Source organism: Anabrus simplex, chromosome 4, assembly GCF_040414725.1.
Source record: "Anabrus simplex isolate iqAnaSimp1 chromosome 4, ASM4041472v1, whole genome shotgun sequence".
Taxonomy (NCBI): Eukaryota; Metazoa; Arthropoda; class Insecta; order Orthoptera; family Tettigoniidae; genus Anabrus; species Anabrus simplex.
The window spans coordinates 415,337,553-415,365,346 of record NC_090268.1 but is presented as its reverse complement, the minus strand read 5'-3'; the positions used below and the strand labels follow the sequence as shown (position 1 = coordinate 415,365,346).

The 27,794-nt window shown below is 38.5% G+C and overlaps 1 protein-coding gene across 6 annotated transcripts in view; it reads left to right on the top strand.

Annotated features, from left to right (window-relative positions):
- The window catches only part of Dhod (dihydroorotate dehydrogenase 2), a 126,825-nt gene that overhangs the window by 38,920 nt on the left and 60,111 nt on the right, over positions 1-27,794 (top strand). For 3 of the 6 annotated variants that reach the window (XM_067145893.2, XM_067145894.2, XM_067145895.2), the window contains exon 5: positions 21,105-21,797. The exons of 1 other annotated variant lie outside the window; for it this stretch is intronic. In XM_067145893.2, coding sequence (XP_067001994.2) covers positions 21,105-21,797 — 693 coding nt within the window. Of the gene's footprint in view, positions 1-21,104; positions 21,798-27,794 lie in introns of those variants that run through there. 2 more of the 6 variants (XM_067145892.2, XM_067145889.2) reach the window with 2 other exon arrangements.

The window sequence follows — 27,794 nt, the reverse complement described above, 5'->3', positions numbered from 1 at the left end:
TGTTGTTCCGACATCGTGGGCGTTACTGACAAAACGGCGGGAAATATCTACCAGCACGCTCTCCCCACTCCTAACGAGCCCGCCTAAGCATAGCAGAAGCGCGGGCCATTCCTACCAACTGTTGATGTTCAGGAATAAAAATCCGTTTATATTTGATCGACCTTCATAAAGTACAAGATTGTGAGCTACTGCAAAATGCCCTCAATGATGTTGTAAGATGGACAGTAGGCAATGGTATGATGATAAACAGGGTTAAAAATCAAGTTATGAGTTTCACAAATTGGAAAAGTCAGCTCGGTTTTAATTACTGCGCTGATGGAGTGAAAGTTCCGTATGGGGATCATTGTACGTACCTATGTGTTAATGTAAGGAAAGATCTTCATTGGGGTAATCACATAAATGGGATTGTAAATAAAGGGTACTGATCTCTGCACATGGTTATGAGGGTATTTAGGGTTTGTAGTAAGGATGTAAAGGATAGGGCATAAAAGTCTCTAGTCTAGAGTATGGTCCCAGTGTATGGGACAGTTACCAGGATTACTTGATTCAAGAACTGAGAAAAAAATCCAAAGAAAAGCAGCTAGATTTGTTCTGGTTCGTTTATAGGGAGGGAAGTTAGGGATTGAAATAACTTACTAAGGGAGATGTTTAATAAATTTCCAAATTCTTTGCAATCATTTAAGAAAAGGCTAGAAAAACAACAGATAGGGAATCTGCCACCTGGGCGACTGCTATAAACGCAGGTCAGTAGTGATTGATTGATTGATTGATTGATTGATTGATTGATTGATTGATTGATTGATTGATTGATTGATTACGGCATATTTGGCTGAAAATGGCCTCGTTAATTAAGAGATTGAAACTAGTACCATTATTAATAAAGCATAAAAACATCAAATTAAGTGTATTGAATAGGTGGACCTTCCTTACCTTTGATTGCTTTTACGTCAGTGTGATGTGAGAGTTGAGATGTCAGGTATGCTTCTTATGGGATAGCTACTGTGCATATTTTAGACTCTTCCAATCCCTAAGGAATTTAAAGTAATGCCAAGCATAATAAGAGTGGAGAAAGTAAAAAACTGAGTTGGTACGTTTTCAAACATTTTCTAATACAGCAGAATCAGTTTATGCACATGCTTTAGTAGTTAGCTGAACATTGAACAATTGACATGTAACTGTATGTCTCATCTAAGTGTGGTCGCAATTTCAGCATTTAAGGACAGTTTTAATCTCCATCCCGTGTAATAGGGAAAATAGTAGTAATCCACCAGCTGTAATAATAATGTAACCACATTTCAGTTGTGAATTCTGTGGTGAAAGGCCAGGAGTTTATATGTCCAAAAAAAATTTTTTTCAGGAAGTGAAATTCAAACTTTACACAGCAGTCTAAAATACATAACTGAATTTATTAACCTTAGACTGTAGGAGCTTTCAGACAAACATATTATAAAACACAGTAAATACATGTTGTATCGATACTTGTAAGAGTGAATTGACATCATCGTCATCGGTTTGCCCTTACAGCAAGCTGGGTGCGGTGTTTGAAAACAACCGTCTTCCAAAGTTGCCTATTCAAAAAGGATTTATTATCCATGACAGATTCCCAATTCCATCCTCTTCTCTCCACAACTTCCCTCAGTTGATCCATCCATCTTCTTCTTGATCTTCCAGCTGGTCTTCTACCTGTTATTCTCTTTTCCAAATAAGCACATGGTAACCTTGTGCTGTTCACTCGTTTAACATGCCCAAACCATTTGAGTCTAGATGACCTAAATCTTTCCTCCATTGCTTCATTTAGACCTAGGTTAGATCGGTTCTCATCATTTTTCTCATGATCAAGTGGTGTCTTCTGGAGGGCAGTTCTAAGAAATTTCATTTCACAGGCTTGAATCCTACTACAATCCTTTGATGTTCGTGTGCAGGTTTCCAGAGAATATGTAAGGATGGAAATGAAATATGACTTATAGGATCATTTTTGTTTTTTGTGGGACCCTCTCATCCCATAGTAGGTGTGTAACAATCCTGTAAAAGTTGGAGCCTTTGGTTATTTTGTTTGTTATTTCTGTCTCAACTCTATTATTACTAGTGATTGAAAATGAAAACCTACAACTTGTTTTCCAGTCTTTGACAGGGTCAGGGATGTAATGAATGAACCATATATAGGCTATTAGTACAATGGGGTCGCCACTCCCAAAGTGATTTATTAATGACTGATAAATACTGTGAAGTGATAATGGAGTGTGTTGCTGGAATGAAAGTTGACAGTGACAAGATTTGAACCACGGTATCCAGTGGTGAGAGGCCGACACGCTGCCATCTGAGCCACGGACGCTCCTTATTACTAGCCGTTATGCTTCCTAAATATGTGAATTGGTGTACTACTTCAGCTTGGTGGTCCTGTAGTTTTATGTTGCATTCTGTATTATGCTTGCTGATTTTCAATGCTACTTCTTTTGATGGGTTAATTTTCATTCCATAATCATCAAACTTTTTACACCATGCATTCAGATTATTTTGCATTCCCTCCTCTGTTTCATACCATATTGCCACATCACTGCAAACACCAGAGCCTGAAGATCTTTATTATTATTAGAAAGGGCACCCAAATGGGCATTAGGATTTACAATATTCACTTATCAACATGATTCTCTTGTTGCAAGTTGTGATGTGATACCTGTCACATTGTTTGCCACATAAAACGCATATACAGTTAACATCTGGATTATGAAAAGACTTCACTGTGCATATCTTGTGGTGAAAACCATGAATGGAGAGTCGTGTTATGATATGTCTTTGATCTTGATTTTCTTTGGTCCAGTTTCTCACCAACATGGCATCTGAGGTATAAAAGTCAGGGTCGATTTCCTTTCTTTTCTTCCCTTCTGCGCCCTAGAAGTTCATTGTAAGCTCCAGTAGATGGCAGATGGAGTCTCATTCTGAGGTCCTGAAGGTAAAGAGTTTCTTTGGCCAATTCATACACTAGACGTGATGGAGCCAATTTTCCAACTCGTAAAGTACATTTAAGAACGCGTGCTTTTACTTTCTCTATCCTTTCGAGATCTCTGAGTTTGAGATGGTCCCAAATTAGTTCCAATCCGTAAGACAAGACAGGTGATATTACTGTGTGGAATAACGTTATTGCCGTGGATAAAGATAGTGCTGCGAGATCTTTATTACCTTTTCCTTTTAGTTCCTTTAAAATGGTATCCATAACTGCTATGAATAGAAGAACTAATAAGGCACTTCCCTGTTATACTTGTTTGGTTGTATTTAACCATTCAGAGTGATCTCCAATACTGACACAGCTTTTGCAATTAGTATATAGCATTTGGATCTTCCTAATAACGTAGTTTTCTTAGACTTTTCCAAATAGTTGATCTAGGAACATTATCATACGCATTTTCAAGGTCCATAAACACAATAATTAGATCTTTTTCTTTCTCTTTCCCAGTGTTTTTCTGCCAACATCCTCAAAGCAAATATCAGATCTGTTGTGCTTCTTTCACCCCTAAAGCCATCTTGCTCCTCTTCTAAGATAGGCTCTATTATATCCCGTACTCTGGCTTCAATGATTTTTGTGGAACCTTCTCATCCCATAATAGGTGTGTAACGTTACTGTAAAAGTAAGGCCATGTGAAAGGAGGGTAATGCCTCTGTAATTTTCACTTTTCCTTCAACTCCCTTTCTTAAAGATATTAGTTATCATCCCTTTTGTCCAGCCTTCAGGTATTTTGTTATCCTTCCATATTGTTCTGAGAACTCTATGCAGCCACTGTATTCCTGGTGGACCAGCACCTTTAATCATGTCAGCTGTAACTTCATCGGCTCCTGCTGACTTACTACTCATCTTATGAGCCTGCTCTACTTCTGTTCATGTAATTGGGATATCTTCCTCTATTGTTTTCTGTCCTACATCCTCAACAGAGATCTCATTAGGGCCATTTAGGAGTTTGTTAAAATAGGCCTACTGTCCCATTGTATCCCTGATATCTTTCATATTGCGAACTATATTCCCATAAGCTGTCTTCAGAGCTGTAATTGCTTCTTTATGTGATCTTTTACGTTTTACTATTCCATATTGCACCCGTCCACCTCCCGAGTCCCAGACTAGCATTTATCTCAGGGGTGTCGGTTCATTATTTAAGTCATCAAATATATATATAACGGCATAATAGAACACGGGGATGAACGGAGCAATTAAAATTAAAATAGGGAAGGCTCGATTGTAAACTTGAATTTAAGGACTCCATGATAGGACTAGGAAGTGACTGTTACTTTAAAAAGGGCATCATCTAACTACAATAAAAAGATTATGAGAGTGGTTTCCTTTGAAATAATTGCCAGAAGGAGCGGTTTATTACGCCATCTGACGTATGAAACTTTGATACATTTGGCAACGACATTTAAATTTCCACACATGTTACATACACAAATCACTTGCCATACCGCAAGTGGTATCAATATCTTGCTGGGTTGCTTCTGAAATAAAATGACATTTTGGAGGTATAATTTACGGATCGATTCCATTTGAATCGAACCGTTGTTCAAAGATATAGCTTCCTTCTATCGGGAGCCCGAGCATAACCCATGTTACGGTCGGCTTCCCGATTTAACTAAGATGACGTACTCCGGCTATATACATTTTTCCGAGACCGGTGCTCGGACTGGGTAATGTTTCTCATGAAATGCGAAAACTGGATTCCACGGACAGTTCCTATCTTACGATATCCAGCTGATGCCATACCACTGAATCAGCATTTATATTTTATTTACATGTGATTTGAAATGTTGCAAAGTAGCGTCAACAGACTACTGCCACAGATGAGATAACGAGAAGCGGTTGGGAAATACCGTGGCAATGGCCCCCCTCGCATCGCGAGCGAAGTAAACAAACACGCCAAGTATTACTGTAACATCGTCCCATGCGGAAACCGTACAAAAACGAGGTACCAAATGACTCTAATATTATCATACTTATTATTCAACATAAGAGTAGAGGGATGTTGTCACCAACTAATTAACTCCACCATCGTCATAATATTCATGAAATTATCATCCTTGAAATTATTATTATTATTATTATTATTATTATTATTATTATTATTATTATTATTATTATCAACGGTTCCTGGCACTGTCACGTTGGATTAATATCGTCATTATTATGTGGGATGCAAACACAAATCGTTATTACTGTTATTATTAGTATATCCCTCTCGTGGTTATTATTATTATTAATGAATAGGTGACTCAAGATTTTATTATTATTATTCACGTCACTTAAGAGGTTATTATTATTAATAGACCGGTCACTTCCGCCAAATTATATACAGATATCGGTCGCAATTACAAATATTTCACTGATCAACCAACGACATCATTACTGTTACTATTATGACAATTATTATTAATCTGACCGCGGTGATTTAACATCGTCCTTACATTATTATTATTATTATTATTATTATTATCGGTTGCATATTATCATTTAGATTCCCGTTTAACATCTTTATCAACGCTTATTTAATTAAGGCGGTCCAATCCTTTATCTGCAATATTTATTATTATTATTATTATTATCACGACATCATGATTGTCCTCGCTCGTCATTACAATGAATACAATATACGACCATTTATGTGGAATCTGAACTCTTATTATCCTTAGATCCGTTGTATCTCAACGAATAGCTGTGCAGTCTATTTATTTCGTACATGCTGTCACGGGTTCGAATTCTACCCGCTGCGTAACTCAGTATTTCTCTGTGACACTGCCCGTACATTTTACACTCATATCAATATCCTAAGTGTCTCTCGTACGGAATTTATTTTCCTTCCTATCTCAATATTCCTTGATTCGTTTATTTCTCACAGAGTTATCAACTGACTTATTTATTCATTTCTGACATCGTACGACCTTTTATTATCTGACTGCAGATTCTCTCACATTTTCTATCTCATTTTGATCTACGCCTTAGTTCATTCTCCACAAATAATCGTAACATCTTGAAATTATATTTACCAAAATTTGACTATCATGGTTTCGTAATATTAGTCCTACGTGTTCCGGCTAATGAATCGCAACTTTAAGACACGACATTTATACGTAAAAAAAAATATTGGACCGTAATTTAAACCACACGTTCATAACATGTACGGATTATTAGCACCGATCTACATTTCAATATTATTAATTGATCAAATTAAATTACCACGCACTTTAATTCCGAATTAAAAACGACCTCCCATCATTAAATGATTCCCGATAAACTCAACACCTGATCACATAAATTTATTATTACGCACTGCTCACTAAATATTCCAATATCACATGAATTATTATTATATCCAAATTATTTTTAAAAAAATATCTTCTTCAAAAAAAGTAGTTATATTATTTATTTATTATTATTAATTTAAAAAAATAATAATTTTCGCCTGTTACACGGTAGTCCACTCGTAATATGTTTAACGCATAACCCCTTTTACAAACTCGATTTATTCTGGCACTAAGCACTCCAGATATGATTTACTTTGAATATTATATTAATTGCATCTCACAAATTTAACAACTTCACTATGAAATATGACCATATTAATTACAACAAAACACAACTGGTATGGCGAAGCTGGATTTTCCTTCCATGTCATTACATAGCTCGTTAAAATGACAAAACAGAAAATACATATCGGGTCTTATTTAACTATCATAACCAAAATCAAATGTAAAGAAACTTATTGACTACAAAGAAATATGAATGCATGCATGACTTAACGTACTACACTATATATACAAATTTACATCTCCAACAAACTGAATACATAAAAGACCCGATTATTTACATTATTATTATTTACCACTGTCCGTGCTACAAATTTAGGATGGGGTCGTTAAGCGACCCATCTTGTTACAGAAGGTAACCAAGTATAATCAAATTATTCCCATTTTTCCCATCATGATAACATTTCCCAAATATTATTTACAGTTTAGTACTCATCTTAGTTATCGGTATTCCATTACAGCTTTGCAGATGAGAGGCTCCTCCGGCCCCTCTCTGCGTTTTACTCCTCCATTCTTGATGGCGTAGTTCCACAAAAGATTTCCTGGCACATTACCATTTTACACTGATATCTTGATTACCACAAACCTTCACCATTTACAACGTTAACACTGAATACTTTAACTTGGATATAACAAATTACTATCCTAGACCCAAGAATTTAATATTTACACTATTTAATCTTCGTCCAACTACCGCACAATGGACCTGGACACGTACGACGAGGTGTCAACTTTTACGCCCATCGCGATACGTTTGTTTCGTACGGCACTCTTGACGTGTTCATGACTTCGGTTCGATATAGCAAAGTACAGGCTACTACTTCCTTAAAGTACTGTTCGTCACACAGTCTATTATGTACGTACTTATTTGATATAATTTATACTACTCCCTTGCAGTGCAATTACTTTACATCACTGATATTTATAAATGACAAACACTGTCCTACGTTAACTATTTCTAGTTCATGTTACTTGAGCGCGATCACATTTTACGAACACTGGCGGATGCTCGCGCCACTAAATGACTGTACGTCCGTAGAATTCTAAGTTATCGGCGACCAACAGTTCAGCTCCCGATATTCTATTCAAGTGTACCGCGACCGTCAATTCAGCTCCCGAGATTCACTTCAAGTGTGCTGGCGAGGATCCCTTGCCCCGTATATATGGATGAAGCCTTTTTCCCGCGGATTCGTTGACGTCATACCCCTGAGGGAGGGGGTGGATTTTTAATATCGGTACTCGCACTCCGAATTGGAAGTTAAAATTTACATCAAATTAATCCACTCCGCTAACATATCTGCTGGATTAAATATGAACTCCTGGTGATCTCAGATTTAGGAGATACGGGTGGATTTAGCTCCTCACATTTCGCGCCTTCGTAAGCGTCCCTTACAACGTGGTCTTCTTTCAGCCAATGACATTCAAGCTGTCTGGTTTCCAAGAAATCCAGCCTTCAATTTATTTAATTTGCCAATAATTATTGATTATTTTTCCATGCGTGACATCTAATAAATTCATTACATCCATCCGTGTACTCACAATAATTTATTACTGAATACTTTTGTAGTTACGAAAATATCTCGTCCATCATTCCTTAAGATGGTATCCCTGAGCCTTCCATTAAATTTTTACGATTGGCCGGCAAGCGGTCACGTGATTTAACTCTCCACCTGCTCAAACTTAGGCCAGCGAATGTACACGCGGCCGCTGTAATTTTCCACGAGGTCACGGAATTTCCGTCCTGCCAAAAATATCCCAAGGTATTACTCATGTGGTGAGTTTCCTTTGTATGACTCTCCCCCTTCCTCTTTCTGACCAAGACTTATTTGTGGACTCTGTATTTCCTTGTTCGCCAACTAATGATATTCCCTGCTGTGAAGTAGCTAAAAGTTGTCGTGTCGAGCTAATCCGTCAGGCTCCAGTCTGTCGTCCTTCCTTCGCTCTGATTTCGACATTACATAAACGAAATATTTTCAACTACACTTTTGTATTTCAATAAATGTACCATATATTATTTTACCGATCAAATCATGACTGACTATGGGCCTAAGTCACTCGGGTTCATCATATCATTTTCATATTCCCTTTACTGTCTTCTTCCAGTTAAGTTGTAAATTCTTCCCGTACATTTCTCTTGACTTCCAACTTCCTGTATCTATATTCTTTTGCCATCTCTTCCAATTTATTGCTGTCTGTTCGGTCGTTGTTGATTCTTCTAATATAATGAGTTGATTCTTCTGTCAGACTTAGCCATGTCAAGAGCTTTTTTGGCTTTAATCCGTTTCATTAGGCCTGCTTTCACTTTATCATTCCACCAAGATTTAGATCAAGCAGAAGTTTACCCTCCTTATTTCCATTACCAAATCCATGTTGTTGTTTGAGTCATCAGTCCATAGACTGGTTTGATGCAGCTCTCCATACCAACCTATCCTGTGCTAACCTTTTCATTTCTACATAACTATTGCATCCTACATCTGGTCTAATCTGCTTGTCAGATTCATACCTTGGTCTACCCCTACCGTTCTTACCACCTACACTTCCTTCAAAAACCAACTGAACAAGTCCTGGGTGTCTTAAGATGTGTCCTATCATTCTATATCTTCTTCTCGTCAAATTTAGCCAAATCAATCTCCTCTCGCCAATTTGATTCAGTATCTCTTCATTCGTGATTCTATTTATCCATCTCACCTTCAGCATTCTTCTGTAACACCACATTTCAAAAGCTTCTATTCTCTTTCTTTCTGAGCTAGTTATCGTCCATGTTTCACTTCCATACAATGCCACGCTCCACACGAAATCTTCAAAAACATCTTTCTAATTCCTATATCAATGTTTGAAGTGAGCAAATTTCTTTTCTTAAGAAAGCTCTTCCTTGCTTGTGCTAGTCTGCATTTTATGTCCTCCTTACTTCTGCCATCGTTAGTTATTTTACTACCCAAGTAACAATATTCATCTACTTCCTTTAAGACTTCATTTCCTAATCTAATATTTCCTACATCACCTGCCTTCGTTCGACTGCACTCCATTACTTTTGTTTTGGACTTATTTATTTTCATCTTGTACTCCTTACCCAAGACTTCATCCATACCATTCAGCAACTTCTCAGTTCAACAATGATAAAGGTGTTTTAATTTATTCCACCTATTCAATACTTATATTTTCACGTATAGTTGTTACATAATTAAATTCTTAGTTACATGGGACATGTAATTTAATTATGTAACAACTATACGTGAAAATATAAGTATTGAATAGGTGGAATAAATTAAAACACCTTTATCATTGTTGAACTGTTAAATTTTCAATACGGACCTAAAATGAGGTTTATAACATGTAATTCAGCAACTTCTCGAGATCTTCTGCAGTCTCAGATAAAATAACAATATCATCGGCAAATCTCAAGGTTTTGATGTCCTCTCCTTGGACTGTGATTCCCTTTCCAAATTTCTCTTTGATTTCCTTTACTGCCTGTTCTATGTAAACATTGAAAAGGAGAGGGGACAAACTGCAGCCTTGCCTCACTCCTTTCTGGATTGCTGCTTCTTTTTCAAAGCCCTCGATTCTTATCACTGCAGACTGATTTTTATACAGATTGTAGATAATTCTTCGTTCTCGGTATCTGATCCCTATAATCTTCAGAATCATAAATAGCTTGGTCCAATCAACATTATCAAATGCCTTTTCTAGATCTACGAATGCCATGTACGTGGGCTTGTCCTTCTTGATTCGATCCTCTAAGATCAGACGTAAAGTCAGGATTGCTTCACGTGTTCCTACATTTCTTCTGAAGCCAAATTGATCTTCTCCCAACTCAGCTTCAACTTGTTTTTCCATTCTTCTGTAAATAATACGTGTTAAAATTTTGCAGGCATGAGATACTAAACTAATGGTGCGGTAGTTTTCACACCTGTCAGCACCGGCTTTCTTGGGAATAGGTATAACAACGTTCTGCCGAAAATCGGATGGGACTTCTCCTGTCTCATACATCTTGCACACTAAATGAAATAACCTTGCCAAGCTGGTTTCTCCTAACGCAGTCAGTAATTCAGAGGGAATATCATCAATTCCAGGTGCCTTGTTCCTATTTAGGTCACTCACAGCTCTGTCAAACTCTGACCTCAAAATTGGGTCTCCCATTTCATCAGCATCAACAGCCTCTTCATGTTCCAGAACCAAATTATCTACATCTTTACCTTCATACAACTGTTGGATATGCTCCTGCCATCTTTCTGCTTTGTCTTCTTTCCCTAGAAGTGGCTTTCCATCTGAGCTCTTAATATTCATGCACCTAGATTTCCTTTCTCCAAAGGTTTCCTTGATTTTTCTGTATGCAGCATCTACCTTTCCCAGGACCATACAGCCTTCGACATCCTTGCACTTCTCCTTCAGCCATTCTTCCTTATCTACCTTGCACTTTCTATCCACTTGATTCTTTAATCGCCTGTATTCTGTTCTGCCCTCTTCATTTCTAGCGTTCTTGTATTTTCGTCGTTCATCAATCAGGTCTAGTATCTCCTGAGTTATCCACTCATTCTTAGTTGATCTTTTCTTCCTTCCTAACATTTCTTCAGCAGCCCTACTGATTTCATTTTTCATGACCCTCCACTCTTCCTCTATAGTGTTTCCTTCAGCCTTTTCATTTAGCCCTTGTGCAACATGTTCCTTGAAACAATCCCTCACACTCTTTTCTTTCAACTTGTCTAGATCCCATCTTTTTTGCATCTTTCCTTTCTTCAATTTCTTCAACTTCAGATGGCATTTCATGACCAACAAGTTGTGGTCGGAGTCCACGGCTGCTCCTGGGAAAGTTTTGCAATCCAACACCTGGTTTCTGAATCTCTGCCTAATCATAATGAAGTCTATTTGATACCGCCCAGTGTCTCCTGGTCTCTTCCACGTATACAGCCGTCGTTTGTGGTGTTTGAACCAAGTATTGGCAAGGACTAAATTATGATCAGTGCAGAATTCAAACAGCCGACTTCCTCTTTCGTTCCTTTGTCCCAATCCAAATTCTCCTACTATACTACCTTCTCTTCCTTGGCCTACCACTGCATTCCAGTCTCCCATCACAATTAGATTCTCATCACCTTTTACATATTGTATTAAATCTTCTATCTCCTCATATATTCTTTCAATTTCTTCATCATCCGCTGAACTAGTAGGCATATAGACCTGCACTATTGTGGTGGGCATTGGTTTGGTGTCTATCTTGACGACGACAATTCTTTCACTATGCTGGGGCCTGTTCCACGAACGAACGAACTTTGCAACTTTTCAACTTTGCACTTTTCACTTTTCAATTCTTGCAAAGTGCAAAGTCTTTCTGTTCCACCATGAACTAGGCTGTACTTTTCAATTTCTTCGCAAAGTGAAAAGTCTTTGCGAATGAGTGATCCGATCGAGTTTATTCTATGAGCAAACTGTATAGGGCTAATACTCTATGATTTTAATGCTTTACTTTTCGCGGTGAACTTGGCGGTATAATTGTCGTACCGTTTAAGTTTTTATCGTGGGAAAGAAAGGTTATTACAAGAAGCTGTCTGTGCTGGAAGTTGTCAAGGAGAAACGTGACATCCTTTTTTGACAACTTTAAAGATAACCTCTCAAATGATGACACACATCAATGTTAACGAGAGTACCGTCAACACATCCACACACAGAAGGACATTCACCCTTCATTAGAAATCCCGTCGCTATATTAAGTGGATTATCAGGCCAACGTACTGTTAGCAAATATTACATTTACAATAACATCTACGACTTTGGTAACAGTTCTGCAAATAATTGATTTTGATGTCCCATGCATTGCTGTTACACAGTACAGCTGGTTACCATTTACTAAAAAATGTAAACATAAGAATTTGTTCTTTTTTGGAAAGGAATTTACTTCTTTATCTTTCAATAAATTACCGATCATTTCAAGAATATAGTCAGCCTCTTGGGATAATACGAAATCACTCGCGTTATTACGTCGAAGTGAGGTTATGAAAATTAATCCTGTCTTTGTACGTTCCATTATTGGATTCTTCATCACTGTCCTCACTTGATGCTAACAAAAGCTCACGTCGTGACGTGTTTATATCACTAAACCAAATTCTACGCCGAGAAACTAATGTACATACTTGTTAATTAACATATGAAAAGGGAATCATCTCTTTGCAAGATTTATGAAAACTTTTCACTTCATTTCTTTGCACTTTGCATTTCTGTACCAATAGAGGAACATAACAGGCTTGAAAAGTGAAAAGATTTCTAACTTTTCACTTTGCAAGCTAAATCTGAAAAGCGATAGTGGAACAAAATCTGAACTGAAAAGTGCAAAGTGCAAAGTGAAAAGTTGCAAAGTTCGTTCGTGGAATAGGCCCCTGGTCATAGTAGCTTACCCGCTGCCCTATTTTCTTATTCATTATTAAACCAACACCTGCATTTCCCGTTTGATTTCGTGTTGATAATTCGGTAGTCGCCTGACCAAAAATCCTGTTCTTCCTGCCAACGTACTTCACTTATACCAACTACATCTAACTTTAGCCTATCCATCTCCCTTTTCAGATTCTCTAACCTACCACAACGATTCAGACTTCTAACATTCCACGCTCCGACTCGCAGAATGTCAGTATCCATCTTCCTGATGATTGCCCCCTCTCGTGTAGTCCCCACCCGGAGATCCGAATGGGGGACTAGTTTACCTCCGGAATATTTTACCCGGGAGGAAGCCATCATCAGTACATCATTCATACAGAGAGAGCTGCATGTCCTCGGGAGGTAGTTACGGCTGTAGTTTCCTGTTGCTTTCAGCCGTGTAGAAGTATCAACACAGCTAAGCCATGTTGAGTATTATTACAAGGCCGTATCAGTCAATCATCTAGACTGCCGCCCTTGCAACTACCGAAAGGCTGCTACCCCCCTTTCGATGAACCATTCGTTAGTCTGGTGTCTCAACAGATACCCATCCGATATGGTTGCACCTGCGGCTCGGCTATCTGCATCATTGGGACACGCAAGCCTCCCCACCGCGGCAAGGTCACATGGTTCGCAGAGGAGGACCAAATCCATGTGGACCAATAATTCCTTCATAACCTGACCTATCAGTTTCTACCTGGGCATTAAAATCTCCAATTATCATTATGTTCTCTTCATCAATGATGTCCTCTAGTTTTTCTAGAAATCTTGCTTTTTGGTTGTCACTACAACCCTACTGGGATCACAGTTTGAGTTTCCCCATTTAGGCATATTCTAGTTTTGAGTAATCTCTCATTGATGAATGAGATGTCTGTTACACTAACAATGTCTTTATGGAGTATAAAACCAACTCCATTCCTTGCCACTGCAGGATTACCAGTCCAGTATAATTTATATCCTTCCTCTAACATTCTCGTGTTGCAACCTTTGGTTTCACTTAGCCCAGGGATGTGAATATGTCTACGGTTCATTAAATGCGTGATTTTGTTTCATTTTCCAGTTACAGTCATTATGTTTAAGGTTTCAATCCGAAGCTTGTTTCTATGATTGGTTCTTCTCGTGCATCTTTAATGAAGTCCGGCTAAATGGTTAGCATGCTGGCCTTTGGTCACAGGGGTCCTAGGTTCATTTCCCGGCGGGGTCAGGAATTTCAACCATAATTGGTTAATTTCGCTGGCCAGGGGGCTGGGTGTAAGTGTTGCCTTCATCATCATTTCATCCTCATCACGACGCGCAGGTCGCCTACGGGAGTCAAATCAAAAGACCTGCATCTGGCGAGCCGAACTTGTTCTCGGACACTCCTGGCACTAAAAGCCATATGCCATTTCATTTCATCTTTAATGAACGTCGGACACGAAGTATTGTTGACATTTAGAATGTTTCTTTCCAAGGCTTGTTTTCGTTTTGAAAACAACTACATTGTACTCCTGTACTGACTTGCTAGGTCTAACACACTAGAGGATTTTCTTTAGGGTGGTTTGCCTTTGCCTTTTGCAGTCCTCTGCCTCACTGCAAGGAGCAGCTGATGAATATGTGTGTTATTTACCACACAAAGGTCTTGTTGTATCCAACCTTCTAAGGGAAAACCAGAAAACTCCTCTGCTCACAGCTATTGGTTTTCCCTTAGTTTGCCTGGTTTGGTATCGGGCGCCAGACCCTCGGCCAGACAGTTGCAGGTAGTATACCGTATACTGTCACATATGGTATCATACAAGGGCATACATTGACGTATCAAGTTCTGGTACATGAAGGCATGTTATATATTTGACATGTTAAATTAAGTGATTTGTAAGATATATTCTAAACAAATCCATGTACACTTTAATACAAACACAATAATCCTGACTGAAATTGTATTTTCTATATTACCATCAATTTCAATATTTAAACCTCCAATTCTGACCTTATTACTGAAAAACATTGTAACTTTCGAACTTCAGTATATTTTTGTTTTGACATAGGTTGAGGGGAAATACTGATTCAGTTCACTTCTGACAATGATGATGAATCAGAACATGGAAGAATATTATCTTGTACAGAATGACTAGTGGCTAAAGTTTGATAGAGATTGTGACATTCTGGACTGATGAGAAGTAGCAGTTACAAAAGGTCATTTTTCTTTTGATTGATAGGAGGTGGCCCAAAGTAAGTTTGGGGAAGGTGGATATTTGATAGTCTTCCTCTTTTATCCATTATTAGTTCCGTAACCTGAAACGGTACATCTGAATCAAGGGTGTATTTAAATTCTATAATTCCGAGTTCTTTATAGTGCTGCCTTTTGATTTGTAACTACTTCACAGTATTACCTTCTGTATCCTTTGTCCATTTAATGAGTATCTGTCAGAAAATATGAATAAGAGTAAAAGTAATTCTGTCCCATCTCAGTAACTTCTCATTGTCACCTTTCCTCTCACAGAACATGCAAAATTATACCAGTCTCCGGGTACCATTATTTCAAATGGATTGTGCTTGTTTGCTCGTTCTGTTCTGGCGTGCTCCACATCACACTCAAGATAGGTATGACCAGGTAACATAAACTTTTGATCCATAGGATGTATCAGAACAATACCAACAAAAAATCAGCCATACTCTTCGTGTTATTTTAACCCCTCAGCGTCGCAGCCATTTAAATAGCTTCCTACCCCGCGGCCGGATGAGATTTCAACTACGCGCGACTGAAATACATCGATTCACTTAAAGCGTTACTGCAAGTATAAGAGTAGCCCGATTTTCACGAAATTTGGAATTCCTTATGACAGAATTATGTACATGTAGATAATTACAGAAGTGTTTCACATTTCCTTAGTAATTTAGTTCCGTGTGATAGAGTTCGAAGCACTCTTTGAGACAGGGACTCAAGTCACACTCCTGGCAGCAGTACACTGACGTCTTCTTTTCGCCATGTTTTGAACACAGGATACAATGTCTCTGAGGTTTGGACTTCCAACTCTTGGGTGCAATTTCCTGATAAAATACCTTTCCTGCAACCTTGGAACTGTATTATCTGATGCGCGCCGGCCTTGAATATTTCGTTCCCCTCCCGAGCGAGTGTATTTTGTAAACACACCTTTCACCAGCTGACCCCGATAAGGTAATTGCTCAATATTTGTCGCTGTGACCTGTGTGATTATTATTAGAGAATTTAGCAATCAGAATTCACCGTTGAAAACTTCTCTTTGACCTGTATAATTATCTAGTCTCTTACACGAAATTTACAAGTACTGTTTCCTCCTCATCGTCACTCTCATCATTTACCACTGCTACATCATCTATTTCATTATCACTGCTGCTTATACTGTCACTACTACTTCCGACTAAACTTTTATCAGAATTATACAGTATTTCAAGCACGTTACTGTCAGTCATACCACGGCTGAGCGCCGTGCGTCACACAGACTGATGAAGCTGCAGCGAGACCGAAAGCAACAGGACGAAACTGACGATACAAACCAACTCGATACATATTTCAGATAAAAGGTCGAGATATTGTCTTTCAAGCGAGATATATACCATGAACAACTCGTTCTCGTATTGTATGACAGAAAGCAGCACTAAGTGATGCCTACACAGAGCGCTCGTGGAGAGTTACGAAAATATTACAAGCTGAGAAATAAAGACAAATATAATAAATAAATCGCACTCCCAATGTACAAATAGAGCAAAGAACATCACACGAAAAGACAAACTTCTCAAATCATCTTTTCTTTATTTTATTCTGTGGGAAAGAATGAAGCAAACAGACTTTTAAAAAAGCAAGAGATTAGTGCTCAGACTTATTTGACAAATAATTATCCTTGCAAAAACAACTACATTATAACGATTTTTCAATTATTTACAACGCTGATAAACCCGAAAATGTCTTCTTGGAAACAAAACAATTTGCATATCTATAACACCAAAACTCTTCGTGCTACAGCCGTAAATGTGAAACCATGTATGGGTCTATACCACGTATAGAGGTCGGCGGCTACGGAAGAAAAGAGGGTCCATACCACGTATAGAGGTCGGCGCTGAGGGGTTAAGAATGATGGTGCAATCGGATTGGCGGAGAAAATGTTTCTTTTTGAGAAAATAAGGTTAATTTTTTACTTCCAGGTGCGCGATTCAGACTGACCGAACTTGCCATATTTGTTTTGCCAGAATATAAGCTACTGCCTTGCTACAGGGAAGATAAGGGGAGGTAGGGGAAGTGAAGTGTACGATGGATACAGCGACAAATTTGCTTGTTTATCTCGCACAGGATTGTTCTTGCCTCTTACATGCAATATCCACAGTTCATTTATTAAGCAGCCATTACTGCACACACAACACAAGAATACACTGTAATTAAGACACTTGTCAGTCAAGGAATGCACCAGATCCTTTCTCCTCTCGTCTGTCGGTCACAGTAATGTTCTTTATTATTTAACATGCTTGAAGATGCAACGTTGCCACCTCACGATTGTATATTCCTTCACTCACAACATTGTAAGTGGAATGAAATACTGAATGAAGGAAACAATATGCCCAGTGGTTTGATTTCAGCAGATGTTCAATATATGCGTACGCACGCACACACACGCGCGCGCGCACACACACACACCCTTCTAATTCGATGCAAAGTTCACAATGGTGTAGTAGTGACCTTTGGACTCTGTTCAGGATGTGGTGTGTGTTGCGAATGACCTGGAAAGCTGCCTGTATTCTTGATACAAGTTCATCTACTCTTTCTGCGGGGTTCGCATAGTAGTCAACTTGTGCAGAACAAACTGTACACTGCCTACTGGGGCTGGGACGGAGCTATGCAAAACGAACGAGAAACTTGTCCATTCTCACAGAGCACTACATCTGTCTCCCACTCCCCCTCCCTCCCCTTCGTTCCTCTGATGCACAGCAACAGGCAGTGGCTGGTTCTCTGGCACAGCAAATACAGCAAGTTTGTCAGTTTGAATCGTACACCAGAAACTAAGAAAGTAACTTCATTTTCTCAAAAAGAAACGTTTCCTCTCCAATCCAATTGCACCATCATTCTTAATATAACACGAAGAGCATCCCTGATTTTTTTCTTTCTTTTTTCTGGTATAGTTCTGATACTCTCACTAATTTCCAATAAGGGATGGCTTTCAGCTGCAATGCATCAGAATAAGTTGTGAGAAACACACGAAACATTTTTAACAACAATGGAAATCTACAATGAGATAAACAAAACGTATCATGTATTGACAAAACAAAATAATCCTGCCAAAAGTTAATATATAGAACACATGTTTTGGCCATCCATAAACTGTAATTCTCAAACATATCATTACTTTCCATTGCCATTTATTCCACCTTTTGGTGGAATCTGGAGCACATGAAATACTACCAGCATCTCGTAAAACGAAAAAAATCAGATTTTGGTCATATCAGGCTAAGTGCTCTATTCAGGAGCAGAATTCAGGACAGGTGTCTGTGAGAAATCGGTATGAGTCACTGCAAGTAGAACAACAGAGGAAAAATGAAGAACAGGGAACTGTAGTTGAGGGGTGTGGAAGTATGAGGAAAGGAAAAGGTAGGAAGGGAAATGTAGAATAGAGGATAGGAAAAGAAAGGTGGAACAGACTAATGGAAAGGAGAAAAGGGAGGAGGAAGTAGCAAGTAGCTTCTGCAGCCGTCAGGAAAGATATGACTGACCACGAGGGAAGGGGATCAAATGAGGTAGGTAGGGTTGAGGCTCTTTTCATAGGGCATTCCATTGTTAGACATGTGGAAGAAAGGGAACCAGGGTAGAGTGTTATCCGGGATTTAGGTTAAGGCAGGTCTTGAGGAAAGTAGAAGAGGAGGTAGAGGAAAAGGAAAAGGTGGTACTATTTCACATTGGTACCGAAAACGTAAGGCAAGGAGATAATAAGTACCAACATAGTTGGGGATGTGTGGGATCTACTAAATGCAGCCCGGGTGAAGTTTAAGAAAGTGGAGATGATTGGTATTAGTGATAGTTTTTAAATATTATTACATTACAGTAGAAAGCCACTATAGAGAGTACGGCATATAATGAGAACCCCGTTATGATGACAGTTTTTGTCTGTCCCTTCAAAATTCCTATATTAAACTATTATCGTTCAGTTACAGCGAGAGACCTTTCACTGATGCATCCGTTAATACAAGCGATTAAGCGTGCATGATTTTTTCCATTGCCGTTATTTATACACTCCAGCGATTATGTTGCATGCGATCGATCATCTTCGGTATTGTTTCCTCGCTTTGTCTTCTAGGGATCTTTCTCATTGACATTCACTGTCGGAGTTGATTCGTAATACCCGTCGACTGCTGTTGCGTAAAGAAAATTTGAAATGAAAGACAACATGAAACGATTGCTTAATTTTAATGCTAAATACTGCAGTTAAGTAAGAATAGGATACACCTCAAGATTGGCAGAGTGCATCATTGACTTAAGAAGTTATTTTGTATTTTCTCGCGTCAGGTTAAATGTCAGAAAGGCTATTATCGTCTAAATCTATAGTGAGGAGGTTGTCGTTTCTCTACTGGTGCTTTCAGTATGTTTTCATTATACATATAGTACGTTTAAGTTAGGTTAGGTGACGCTGTTTGTATAAGAATCATCTTCGGTACGGTATCATTTTCTCGCTATGTGCACTTGCGAGCTCTCTGGTCGACATTCTAAGGCGATGTCAGAGACGATTAGTAATACCCGTGAACTGCTGTTGTTGTTGCATAAAGAAAATTAGAAATAAATGAGAACATGTTTTTGTAATAAATATGTAAATAATGTGGCGGTATCAGTTTTCAGCTAGTTAGAAATAAAGGCTAAGTAAACGATCGCTTAATTTTAATGCTAAATACTGCAATTAAGATTGGGACTTACCTCAAGATATGGCAGAGTGCATCATTGATTTCTCACATCTAGTTGAATTTCGGAAAGGCTATTCCCACGTAAATTTAGAGTGAGAAGGTTATAATTTCTCTACCAGCGCTTGAAATATGTTTTTATTGTACATGTAGTACAGTTAGGTTAGGTAATGCTGTTTGAATAAGAAAACTGAAACGTTTGCCACAAAATGTGATCAAACATCTTCGGTATTGTTTACTCGCTACGTACACTTGCGAGCTCACACCGACATTCAAAGTCGATAGCAGTTGTTAACTCGTTAGAAATAAAAGCTGAAGTAAACGATCGCTTAATTTTAATGTTATTTATACTGAAATTAAGTAAGAATGTGATACACCTCAGGATATGTCAGAGTACGTTACTGATTTCAGAGGATAGTTTATATTTTCTTGCGTCTAGTTAAATTTCAGAAAGGTTATTCCCTCGTAAATTTTTAGCGAGGAGGTTATCATTTCTCTACATGCACTTGAAATATGTTTTCATGATACATATACGGTTAGGTTAGGGGACGCCGTTTGAAGAAGAAAACTGAAACTTTGTGACAGAAGCCTCTGGAGTGATATTATAATTTTTTCAGAATGAAATTAAACACACTTTCACGTAGTATCGGATTTCGAAAACTACCAAAAAAATAAGCTGTAGTGTGGACATCATCCGCGAAAATGCAAGTTTTGGACAAACTGGTTGCCATTTCCTAATGATTTTAATGTGTATGAGGTTTTTCCCGACTTCTACAAAAAATCTGATATAACGACAATCCGCAATAGCGAGTACATTTTTCGCCGTTATGAATTCTCGCTATAACGGATTTCTGCTGTATTTCTTTTCAGTGCTTTATACTTCTGCAATTTTAAGTTACTACATAAACTTTTTACTCCGCTTCTCACATCAACTCTAGATTAGCTCTTTGCCTTTCAAACATCTGACAGTTAACTTTCCACTCCTCAAGCCTGACTTTTGGTTTGTGTCTGCTTTTAAAAGTAATTTTTCATGTTTAGTATGAAGGCAACTTTTTTATTAAAGTATTTAATGATATCATTTTACATGGAAGGTTAATCTGAAATAAATGGACATACTTATGAAGTTAATAAATTATAAAATAATTAAGTATTGAAACTTTTCATCTAAATGATGCTTAGTATTACATCTGAGTTATAAGCCTTGCCATATTTCACTTTATGTAGTATCAACACTATAACACATTTGCCTTTTTCAGGTATGGATTTAATAGTGAAGGCCACGATGTCGTCTACGACCGATTGAAGAAAGTTCGGTCAAGAGATGATTTTAAGGGAGTCATTGGAGTCAACCTTGGGAAGAATCGTTTATCAGATGATCCTGTGGGTGATTACGTAAAAGGCATTAAGAAATTCGGAGACGTTGCAGATTACTTGGTTATAAATATATCCAGTCCCAATACACCTGGTTTGCGAACATGGCAGAAGAAACAGCAACTACGAGAACTTTTAACCGGTTTAGTAGCAGCTCGTGATGAGCTCCCGGGACCCAAGAAACCACCATTGCTGCTGAAGTTAGCACCTGATCTTACTCAAGAGGAACGTAAAGATATAGCAAGTGTTCTTCAAGATAAGAAGTGTACTGTGGATGGCTTGGTGATTTCTAACACCACTGTGGAACGACTGCCTAGTCTTCAAAGCGAAAATGTGGGCGAGGAAGGTGGCTTGAGCGGTCGTCCACTATCTGAGCCCTCTACTAGGCTCATAGAGGACATGTACAAACTAACTAAAGGTCAGATTCCTATCATTGGTGTCGGTGGCATATTCTCAGGTCGTGATGCTTATGAGAAGATTCGTGCAGGGGCTTCTTTGATACAGCTGTATACTTCATTTATTTACCATGGTCCACCACGAGTGACACGAATCAAGAAAGAATTGGATGAGCATCTAAGGTAAAGCTTTTGTTGATTTATTGATTTCTAAGGGAGTGTTTGAAAGGTTGAGGCCTGGTTTCTTCAACTCTCTGTTAAATTTTACTTAACAAATGTTAACTAACATTTGGAATTCCCTACCTGCTGAAATTAGGAGTGTGTCAAACCACCTCCGCTTTAAGAAACTCTGTCAGACCTGGTTAATAAATACTAATTATTCATAACATAGTAGGATTAGATCATATCTAAGTTATTAGGTTAATTAAAACATTTAATTATTATTATTATTATTATTATTATTATTATTATTATTATTATTACTACAACTTCCCCCATACGGAGGCTGCCACAAGGACAAAGCATGTCGACTACACAGTATTTTGTCTTCTAAGTTACTGTTGACTTTGCTAGTGTGCCAGGTAGAAGATTCACCAAAAGGCTCAGGAATAGATTTGCAATACGGTTCTTCAGATGTTATATAGATGATTGGGGAGTATGGTCACTGAACCTCGTATTGCGGCGATAGCGATGTCGTGAAGTCGTGTCCGGCTGAGACCGAGAGAATCCCATAGCTGTACAAGAAATTTAGGGATTGTGCCTCGAGCTCCGATCATGAGTCCATGGACGGAAATATTGTCTAGATGATATTTATCTTTATAGTAGTTTACAGTTGGCTGGTAAATTGACTTCTTTTCGGCGTCCACCTCTTCGGCCTGGCCAACGTTCGACTCGAAGCGTATTGTGGGATTTAAGATTAGTCCTTGCTTGCTAGCTGGTTGAAAGGCTATCATGTCAATACGTCGTGATACTCCCGTCGGTAGCTAGGCCAGCGACCTCTTCGTGCACCGTGAAACCGTGATCCCTCAGCGAGGTCGCAATCATGTGTCGTATTGTATGATGGCGGGAATTTCTCAATACCTCCCCGTGAGGGCAGGCTCCCAGCACATGGGCAAGAGTTTCGTGCTCTCTGTGGCAGCGCCGACAGAGGGTGTTGTCCTGGGACCTTCCTGGCATGGAGCAAACGGCGCACACATTCGCTGTCATCTTGATGGCCTCTCTCCATTCCGCACAGGATAAGCCTCGGTGATGTCTTATCCATTTGTTCCCTGGCGTGTATTCCTAGAAGAGTCCAACGCCCTTTCCTTTGTGCGGCAACTTCGTCCATGACTGAACTTCTCTGTCTCGTAGTATCTATCGGACCTTCCTTACGTTGGGAAGATGGCTATTTTTGGACATAACTCGATCATTCGTTTCTATGCCTAGATCTTGCAAACAAAAGATATTAAGATATTAAATTGTAGATAACTTAGTGTATATTTAACTCTTCATGTATGGTTGGACAGAATAACAGGCTTCATAGCCTTAGTCCCGCCATATAAAACAAGTCAATAAATAAATAAATAAAAATAAATAAATTGTTATTACACTTAGATTAAACGTATCCTGTTTCATGAACACATTTCTAACATTTGTTATGAAACAATTGATAGAGACAAATTAACACATTTCCATGAGATTTCTGAACGCGTTTGGCAGTGAGTGTCTTTTGTTCCTTTACACAATGTGCTCCTAGCGGTATGTGAAAATAGTATTTTGTCACATATGGTTGACATTATTAAGGTTATGGTTAGCGGAGACTGCTAAGACATAAACATGTCAAGTAAGAGGCAACAAGAGCGTTATTATGATGAATGCGAGACAAATGATGTTATAGATTTAATTTGAAAGTATGCGAGTGTGCTTGAAAAATGAAAGAACGGACTGTTATATCACAGCATTCGATATATTCTTATATGGGTGCAATCTAAGGCTCCTACATCATCGGGAAAATGTGATAATTGATATGTCTTGAATAATTTTCGGGCATTCTTTTGCTGCAGGGGAAAATAATATAATGCCTTGTTAATGCTGCAATGGAAGCAGGAATTCTTTGCAGAATTCTACACACTTTTGTCTTGCACTCATAGACATAGTCACCTACAATCCCATGAAGAGTCTGAAGCATAATATCTAAGGACTATAAGCAACTGCTGCACTGGAGACAATGATAAGTTTCAATCTGTGGGAAACTTGAACCTATTTTCAATTTCTTCTAGTACCTTGTTCATTATGGCTTTGTAAATAGATCTTTGTAGAAAACTTTCTTCTGATAACTCTAAAAAAGTAATTTTTTCTTAGTATGGGTCGTCTTTTGCCTTCTTCAGTTTATAAATAGTCTTCAAACAGCAGTAAAGCTTCAAACTTACATCTTCTACATGCTACCATTTTGAAATTTTAACAGCTGTTAAGAGGTCTAACAGAGGGCTGCTGCCATGTTAATTTAACACAAGTATTAAGAATTTGTTAGAGTTTACAATTCTTGATGAATCGGGCATTTTGTTAAATTATGTGTTAAGTCTGCTTAACAGCTGGGTTATCATGTAACATTCGTTGAAGAAACTGGGCCAGAGTGTATTGCAGAATATGTCCTCTCATCACAGTCACACTTGTTCTAGTGTAAATTGTCAACGTTTTCTTGCAATTTGAAGAATGCACCTTTTAAGTTTCAATAAAAAAATGTATTGAATAGGTGGAAACCTTTCAGGTCTTGTTTTACATTCAATTTTACATTCAGTATGGAATAATTTGAAATGTATTACGACCATAGCTTCATAGCGGAATTTGAAGTGCTGTGATATCTGTACAAATGGTGTCTCTACGTTTGCTAATGAAAATTTTATAATGGTTGTTACAATCTGATCTTGAAATTTTTTCAATTTATATGTTTCCCTACACTTTACAAATCCTTTGGGAATAGTCTTCAAATCAGATAGTGGGATCTATTGTTTCACCTGAACTTCTGTTGCAGTTAATGGCGATTATGTCTATGCGACGGTTGCTATCACTGCTACACAATAAATTTCCTTGTAGACCTCAAGTTTCTTGGATCTCGGACTGTTGATTATAATGGCTCTGACAGTGGATATTATTGTCATGTTTTTTTTTTTTTTAAATTATATAGGGGTTGTTTTAAAGAACATTTAATGGGCTGGCTAGTTTTTTGTTACGTTATTTTATTCATGTAAGCTTTTCAGTCTGTCGAACACTAATTATGACACCTACAACACTATAAAACATAAGGATTAAACACAGAATGACATGGTGTTTTTTTTTAAATCTGAAGCCCTCTCTTTTCAGTTTCAACTCAGTTAATTTATAACTGTTAGGCTCTTCAGTCTGCAAAAACTAACTTTTGAGTAAATAAATTTATAAACTACTTGAAAGAGAAAAGATGATAAGGACAGAGTAACAATTTTTCAAACAGCAGAGATCTTTAAGATAAGTTCCAGGATCTCAAGTATTTAAACGTAAATATTTAAAATTAAAAGTACATTTTAAAGTAACAGTTGATGTTACTGGAGCATGTCATAACAAAGTTACGACAAACTAGCCAGGTGGCCTCACCCAATGATAGAGCATTAGACCCCCTTGCACTCTTTGTTGGACTAGCAAGGAGAGAGGACGTACTACTGGAGTACTTCATTAAGATAAGTTCCAACTCTAAAGTATTAAACGGTATAAGCAGAATTTCAACATAAGATATTTCTAAATTTGTAAAAGAACAATTTTCATCAATCATAAAAAAGAAGTGTAAATTGATAGAATCTGATAATGTTCTTTCAATTATGAAACATTTCATTCTGTGTTTAATAGTGCTGGGCTGAGTGGCTCAGACTGTTGAGGCTCTGGCCTTCTGACCCCAATTTGGCAGGTTCAATCCTGGCTCAGTCCAGTGGTATTTGAAAATACTCAAATACTCAGTCTCATGTCGGTAGATTTACTGGCACGTAAATGAACTCCTGCAGGACTACATTCCGGCACCTTGGCGTCTCCGCAAACCATAAAAGTAGTCAGTGGGACGTAAATAATTAACATTATTATTATTGTTTAATAGTGTGTTTTTATAGTTTTATAGGTGTTATAATTAGTGTTTGACAGATGGAAGAGCTTTACAGTTACATTAACTGAGTTGACACGGAAATGTACGGCTTCCTTCTTAACTAATAATTTTATTTATACTAAAAGAATCGAGCAGAGTGGTTATGTGTTAAAATGGTGCAGTTATGAAGCCAAATTTGCATTCTGGTGATAAGTGTGTTAACCCCACTCTCAGCTGTCGTGAGAATGGTTTTGTATGGTTTCCCATTTTCACTTCAAGGCAAATGCTGGGACATAATCCACAACCGATTCCTTCCACTTCCTTACCCTGTTTCATTCACCATCTTTTCATCTTCATTAGCTGCTCAGCTGAGGTCGGCATCGGGAAGGGCATCGAGGTATAAAAACATGCCAGATACACAGTCAAATCACATTATTATGACCACCTGCTAGAAGTACCATCCACAGCATGTACCCCATGACATGGGCTAGTGAAGGGGGTATATAATGCAATCAACAGGCTGGCTGTACATATTGAGCTTTTCACTGTCATGGGTAAAGGAAGTGATTTAATCGAGTTGCAAAAAGGGATGATCATCGGCTTTTGGGCCAAGGGGGGCACATTTCAGGAATGGTGACGTTTGTGAACTGTTCATGTGCCTCGTGGTAAAGGTGTATTGTGATTGGATGAATGGTTCCATTCGGAATAACTGTCATGGAAACTGCAGAGCTCCACGTGCGATTGATGTCTGTGGTGAATGTCGACTACGACAGTGTTTGAAGTCCAACCAACAGGTTACAGTGGAACAGCTCACTATCCAAATAAACCAGGAGACATCCAGACATGTTTCCACTGCAAGAGAAGAATGACTGAAATTTGCCCAGCAGTATGGTGACTGGACTGCTGATGATTGGCAACGGGTGGCCTTCTCCGACAAGTCACATTTTCAGCTGCATAGAATGCATAGACGTCAACGTGTCTGGCAAGAAATGTCGTAGAATCAACTCCCTGCAACCATTGCTGGATGAACACAAGGTGTTGGGGCATTGTTATAGTCTGGGGAATGTTCTCATGATATTCTCTTGGTTCCATCATCCATGTGGAAGGCACTTTTGATCGTTATGGTTATGAATCCATCCTTCGCGATCACGTCCCCCGTACGTGATAATGCACCTTGCCACACGGCTACATGTGGCTGGAAGAGCATGATCAAGACTTCAAAGTTCATACCTGGCCCCCCAAACAACCCCGAACCCAATCCCATTGAATATCTGTGGGACCACTTCGATCGTTATGTTAGTCGTCTGTCTCCTCTACCATGCACCCTTCAAGAGTTGCGGGATGCACTGCAGACAGAATGGCTCCAGATCCCTGTGGAGACCTACCAGCACCTGTCAGTCACTGTCAGCATGTCTGTTGTCCATGCTTCGAAGTTTGGTTACTCTGGATACTAGCAGGGATCATACCGTTACACTGTGTAATTTCATCTCGCCTCATCCCCGATGCCATATCTTGAAATGGGACTAAGAGACAGGCATACATGTAGTCATACTAAGAGAAGCAGTTTTCCAGTCTTATTTGCCATTTGCCCCTTTTGACTCAGTGCACTGAAGAAAAATTCAACTGAATTAGAATTGTATCTCCTTGTTTTTAACGTAGTAAAAGCTGTCCTTAACTTGTCGTTGGCTGCTTATATCTACTGTCATGGTCTTGATCAGGCATGAGCATTTTGCCACAGCTAAGTTTTAAGAGATTTGTCAGTTACAGCTTTTATGTGGTAAACTGTTGGCAAAGAAATGTACTTCTCATTGTTTGGACTTCATCCCCAAGGTTACAGCAAGTACAGGTAGACCTCGTTATACATGATAGTTACGCTCCGCATGTGACGTACTGTAGAGGTTCCTAACTCCTTTACTAGCTTTACAAACATACTAACCTTAATTTAAATTGAAAAAAATGAAAATTAATATTCATTAAATAAAATACTCAATTGTTGGACCTTGTACTCACACTTGGTTCTTACCTGATTATTTACACTTACGTTATTTGAAGGGCGCCCGCTACAACTCAGTGCAGCAATAAGAGAACGAGATTCTTGA